The 6,000-nt window shown below is 49.4% G+C and overlaps 1 protein-coding gene across 1 annotated transcript; it reads right to left on the reverse strand.

The window, feature by feature from the left end:
- Positions 1–1,780: 1,780 nt before the first annotated feature.
- On the reverse strand, positions 1,781–2,633 carry SFTA2 (surfactant associated 2). Its single transcript, XM_047732337.1, has 3 exons — positions 2,456–2,633; positions 2,120–2,208; positions 1,781–1,972 (listed from the first exon to the last, which is right to left on the reverse strand). The coding sequence occupies exons 1-3, from the start codon at positions 2,514–2,516 to the stop codon at positions 1,886–1,888; spliced, it is 237 nt and encodes a 78-aa protein (XP_047588293.1). The 5' UTR covers positions 2,517–2,633; the 3' UTR covers positions 1,781–1,885.
- Positions 2,634–6,000: the final 3,367 nt, after the last annotated feature.

The raw sequence follows: 6,000 nt of genomic DNA on the forward strand, positions 1-6,000 counted from the left end.
TACCGAACCCATTGGGGCTCACCTGCCCACTGGTGCGGGCTAGGAGCAAGTCATGAAACACTGGGGCCCTTTGCGGCTCCCAGTTGCTTCTCTTCTAGGCTGCTGGTCCCAGGACAATTGTAGAGGAAACTAGAGGAATTTTGTTGCACAGTTTTTTTTTTTTTTTTTAAACTCCCCCATTTATACAGAGCCAGGCCTTCACCTCCCTCCAAAGGAGTCAGCATCTAATTTCACATGGTGATGGTATGTAGGTGGGGACTATGATAGGCAGGAGTGAGGATTATGGAGAAAAGGAAACGATTACATTAATACTCCCAAATGGTCAGGTTTGGGCTGCATGCTTGCATTTTGAGAGAGGTAGTAAGAAGTCAAGATAATCTTGGGTGAGGAGTCAGATGAGTGCCCGTGTCAAGACTATCAGGAGAAGGAGGACCCTGGATCCCTGAGGGGACAAGGATTTATATGTTGGGACTAGGGTTCTACCTTAACCACCCTTACTGCTGATTCCTACTGACCTGACATGTGTCCTAAATGGCTGATGCATGTAATCCTCCCAGGAGTGCAAGCAGCAGGTACCATCAGTCATTCCCATGTTGCCCGTGAAGAAATGGAGGCACCAAGAAGGTAAGAAATTTACCTAGGACTCAAGTGCAGGCCTATGGGACTGAATGTCCTCAGAGTCAGCCAGTAGGAGCTCTGCTCCCCCACCCACCCCATCCACCCCACCCACCCTCTTCCCCACCACTTACACCAGGCTGGCCATCTCCTCACAGGTGGAACCTCTCATCTCCCACTGGGGCTGCCTCCCACCCCTACCTCCTACCCTAACTGACCTGTGCAGAGTCACACAGGTTCTGTCCACATTGCTCTCTGGGCTCCTGAGCTCCCAGCCCCAAAGCTGAAACAGAGAGAGATGAAATGAAAATCTTGCTTAAGCTAAGGCATTTGTCTGGTGTCGGACTTGTCTGCTGCTGATGGCCTTCAAGTGACTTACCCTTGGTAAGCCTCAGTCCTCATCTGTAAATTTCAAGACTGCTGTGAGCATCGAAATGGGAAAGCATTGAGCCTGGAACAAAGTAAGAATTCCGTACAGGCGGAGAGCCTGAGGGTTCAGTGGGTTAAAGCCTCTGCCTTCAGCTCAGGTCAGGATCCCAGGGTCCTGGGATCGAGACTCGCATGGGACTCTGCTCAGCAGGGAGCCTGCTTCCTCCTCTCTCCTCTCTCTCTGCCTGCCTGTCTGCCTACTTGTGATCTCTGTCTGTCAAATAAATAAATAAAATCTTAAAAAAAAAAAAAAAAGAACTCCATACAGGCTTCTTTGCTTTATTTCTAGGTGTTATGAGGATCTCAGCTTGAAGTGTTAGTTCATGCACATGGGTATATGAGTGTGGTGTGTGTGTCCCCAAACAGTTAATTCCCCAGATTCTTTCTAGGCCTTTCACACTGGTGTTGAGGGACAGGATGTCCGTCCTGGAACCTCTCTGCTTAATAAGGGGGAGAGTCAGAGACTTTGGTGTCCCAATTCTGTTTTCTTTTTTCTTTTTTTTTTAGATTTTATTTATTTATTTGACAGAGCATGCACACAAGCAGGGAGAGTGGTGGGCAGAGGGAGAGAGAGAAGCAGACTCCCTGCTGAGCAGGAAGCCCCATGTGGAACTCAACCCCAGGACCCCAGGATCATGACCTGAGCTGAAGGCAATCACTTAATCAACTGAGCCATCCAGGCGCTCCCAATTCCGATTTCCTGATGGACCTCTGCTCATGAACACACAAAGGCAGGTCATTGAATTTACATTTACTGCCCCTCAGCAGGGTTAGGGCATCCCTTTTGTACCTTGGTGGCCAAATGCCTGGGCCAAGGGAGGTACACAGGTTTTGACTATTCTCAGACTTTGCAGATGACGTGGAGTGGGGATCCTGCATGACGGAGGGTGACATTGGTCCCCGATGGGAGATGGAGGAGGAAGCAGAGCTGGGGGAGAGAAAAGGTTAGAGGGAAAGGTGTAAAATGGCTCCCACTCATCCCTTGGTGGTGGCCAAACATCAGCAGAGAGGCCCACAATGAGTCAGAAATACACTTTGAGGTCATGCAGCCCTCTCTCCCCTCCCAAAGAACTACCTTTTCGAGCAATTCCAGGAAGCTGGAGTCATAGGAGAAATTTGCTAGAAAGGAGTCCTTCAGCTTCAGCTGTAAAATCATTCCTGGCCCTAGGGATCCAAAAACAGAGTTTAGGGCCCAGTAATTAGGGCCATATTCCCTCAGAGACACACGTACCCCTTCCCCTACACCCCTTACCCCCTGTTCCTCTTCCCTGACAATGGCCTTTCAGAACCTATCGATGCAGGGGTTCAGCCCCAGACCGAGAGCTCAGAACTGGGTGCCCTGTCCCTCTCACCCTCCTCTTTGGCCTCTTCCTGCCATGAGCACCCAGGCCTCAAGCCATCCCGCCCTCACCTGTTCCCTGTGAGCTGCCCAGGAGAGTCAGGAAGAGAAAGAAGGGCATCCTGGCCCCCATTGTGGCCACCTTGCTTCTTGCTTCCCTGATGGAAGAGTTGTCTGAAGCTCTGGCTGGCCTCTCCTTACCAGGCCTGCCTTTCTACACTCCACTCAATCCTTAAGCCCAGGTGTTTGGGGGAAAATGGGAGAGGAAAGCTGGGTAACTGGATTTTCCAGTTTCCCCAATAAGGCTTGAGGACACAGGAGAGGGCCATTCAGTGGGTTGTTGAGGAAAATAGAAAGTGGTTCCCTTTCCTCAATCCTGTGCCCCCCTTTCCCTGTATCTGGAGACTTGGGGAGGGTGCCCAGTCCTACAGAGAGGGAAGTTAAGGAGGTGTCCCTCTCTAAGTGTCTGGGCCCCACCCAAGCCTGGGCCTCTCCTTGCTGTTTACAGATTAATGATTAACTGCAATTAATTTCCATCATTCATGCCACGAAAGGGCTCAGGAATGTGGGCCCAAAAGGGAGGGGTAGATTATACCCAAGTTTCTTTCCAAACCCAGGTATCCTGCTCCCCGAGGCACAGCGGCTTTCTAGATGAGAAATCTGGGTAAGGGGGAACCTTCATCTTTGAATGTTTTGTTTTGATTGTTCTAAAACATCTACTCAGGTGGAAACACAAGTTTCATCAAATATCCTCCCACCCCCTGCCTTATGAACACTCATCCTCCCAATCCACAGCTATATATGCAGGCATTCTGAATGACGAAAACAAGGACAGATATGGAGGGAGAGTTTGGAGCCCATCTAGTTTACCATCTTTCATTACAAATTAGGAAACCAAGGCCCAGAGAGGGCATATGACTCACTAAGGTCACATCACAGGTTTGCAGCAGAGAGATTAGAACCCACCCCTTCATATGCCAGACATAGGGACAAGCTCAACAGATTGACACACTGGTCAAATAAGCCCCCAGAACACACAAAAGCACATGCCCTTTGTCTTCCTACTTGCATGCCTGTGTATTATCTCCCTCCTCCCTGGAAGACCAGTGGGCCCAAGCACAGAGGGATGGAAGCAGTGAGACCACTGGGCAGACTCAAGGAGAGAAGCCAAAAGCAAAAGCAAGGAAATGGAGAGATGGAGGGAGACACTGTCTACACCATAAAGATAAATAAAGTGAGGCATCCAAGGACCCCCAGACTTGCACAAGAGAGCAGGCAGAGAAGAATGGAAAGAATAAATGGACAGAAAGATCAGCGGGCACCAGAGGTACGAGCAGGGGGTAGGAGGCAGGCGCACAGGCAGATGCATTGGGGCATCTGAGTCTTCTTAAGAGGAGAGTGGGGGCACCCTATGTCTTTCCCAGCTGGTTCCCCCAACTCTATATAGTTGTGGCTGACACTGCTGTTTGCTAGGAACATTTGAACCATTATTTCCTTTAGTGCTGGTAACGACCCTGTGAAGTACGTACCAGCTCACGCCATTTTAGGGGTGAAGAAATGACTTAGATCACATGACTTTCCTGAGATTGCACAGGTTGGGAGTAGTGGATTCAAAACAGTCTGGCTTCAGAGCTAGGTTCTGAACTCCTGCATTGCACTGTTCCAGAACATGACTCATGTCTTCCCTAGTGCTCCTCTTTGCCCCTTGCCCCTTCTCTGCTGAAAGAATGGAAAGCTTTGTGGGCCACAACCAGCGAGGTGAGAGATGGCTCAGGTGTTTACCCTGCCCTGAGCAGGCCCCAGGTCCCGACATCCTCCACCTCCATCCAGCTCCCAAATTCTGCTTCCTCAAGAGACCCATGTATCCTTACCCCTGATGGTTGTACTCCTAGGAGCAAGAGGACTCTGGGATAGGACACCCTCCCTTTGAGGAAGGTCTGGGCTGGAGATTGACTTGAGCATGGGAGATTGGTCCCAAGTCTGGGAAGAGCCTAAAGGGCCAGGTAGGGGAGTCCTCAGCCTCTCTTGCTCACTCTTCCCCTCCCCCAGTGTTTCCTGGGATCAAGCTGGGACAGGTTAATACCCTGAGAACAGCTTGGTGACCTCTCCCTGGGGATGGAGATCCTGGGGTTGATGGAGGCCCCAACACACATGGCTCTCCTGAGACTTGTAATCAGCCTTTAAAGAGCCAGGAGATCTGGAAAGGCGCACACTGGCAGGCACCATGGATGCTGCACTGGTGCTGTTCCTGGGCCTGCAGGAACACCAACCACTGAAAAGGGGTGTTGGGGTGAAGATGTGGGCTCTGAACCCAGGGACATGGCCGACTCTTCTAACCTCATTTATTTTTCTTCTTCCAACAGCTCAGCTGAGCTCATCAGGAAACACAGTATCTGGAGGCATCCTGACTACCTCTGAGAGTCCCTTAAACTCTTGAAGATACCTCTGCCAGTCTCCTATTTCTGAGGAGATCTCTGCTGGTCTCCTCACTGTCTCTGCTGGTCTCCCCACCATCTCTGGGGAGATCTCTTCCAGGCTCCCCACTGTCTCTGGGGAGATCTCTGACAGTCTGACAGTCTCTGTACCATCTTTGTGAGTTTCTCAACAGGTTCTTCAACTTCTGGGGTTTTCCCAGTAGTGCTCAGACTTCCACTATGACCATTTCTGGGAGCACTGCAGTAACAGTCTTAGTGTCTCAGTGATATTTCTGTTGCTCAGTCCATCTCTGAAGGGCTCTTTAGCTTGGCCTGGGGCTTGGGGCAGGGAGTAAGTCAACAGTTCCCCAGAACCTCAACTGAAGCAGTGCCCTGGCCTTGGTGACTCTACAAAGGCCCCCCTTCTGCCTTTTTAATTTACAAAGTTCTTTTCTTGTAGTTAGTGTTTTTTTGTATCCTGCCCAGGACTTTTTTTTTTTTTCTCCCAACGTCAAAGTAAAAAAAGTATTCTCTTATATGTCCTACTGGAAGCTTTATTATTTAGGCTCTGAAATTTAAGCTTATGATTTGTCTTTGATTAATTTCTGTTTATGGAGTGAGGTAGAGGTTGGTTCATTTTTCCCCTTGTGAATAACCAGTTGTCCCAGACCATTTATTTCAAAGACTCTCCCTCTCTGCCCGCCATTGAATTGTGTGAGTACCTTTACTGAAAGTCAAGCAAGCATATATGTGGAGATCTATTTCTGGACTCTATTCTGTTATTCTGTGTATATTCTTATGTCAGTGCCACAGCACTTAATGACCAGTTTTGTACCAAGTTTCAAGATCTGGTAGGATAAGTCTTCTACCTTTGTTTTGCTTTAAGATTTCTTGGCTATTCTCAGTCTTCATTATCATAGAGTCAGTTCATTAACTTATACCAACAACTTGCTAGGATTTTGACCGAGGGTACACTGGGTGTAATTTCTTCTGCTCTCACTCTGATCTCTTCTGGCCATGTTCTCCCTCTGCCCTCCTAGGATCTGTCTGTCTCCCTCACAGTAGCCCCTGGAACTGCTTCCACTCTGCCTGGCCTTCCATGCCCAGCATTGCTGTTTCAGGAGTTTCCACTCCCATAGTGGCTAAAGCGGCCACCACATGCCCTGAATTCAGCCTCCAGACCAGTAAGGTGCTCTTATTTGC

Source organism: Lutra lutra, chromosome 6 (assembly GCF_902655055.1).
Source record: "Lutra lutra chromosome 6, mLutLut1.2, whole genome shotgun sequence".
Lineage (NCBI taxonomy): Eukaryota > Metazoa > Chordata > Mammalia > Carnivora > Mustelidae > Lutra > Lutra lutra.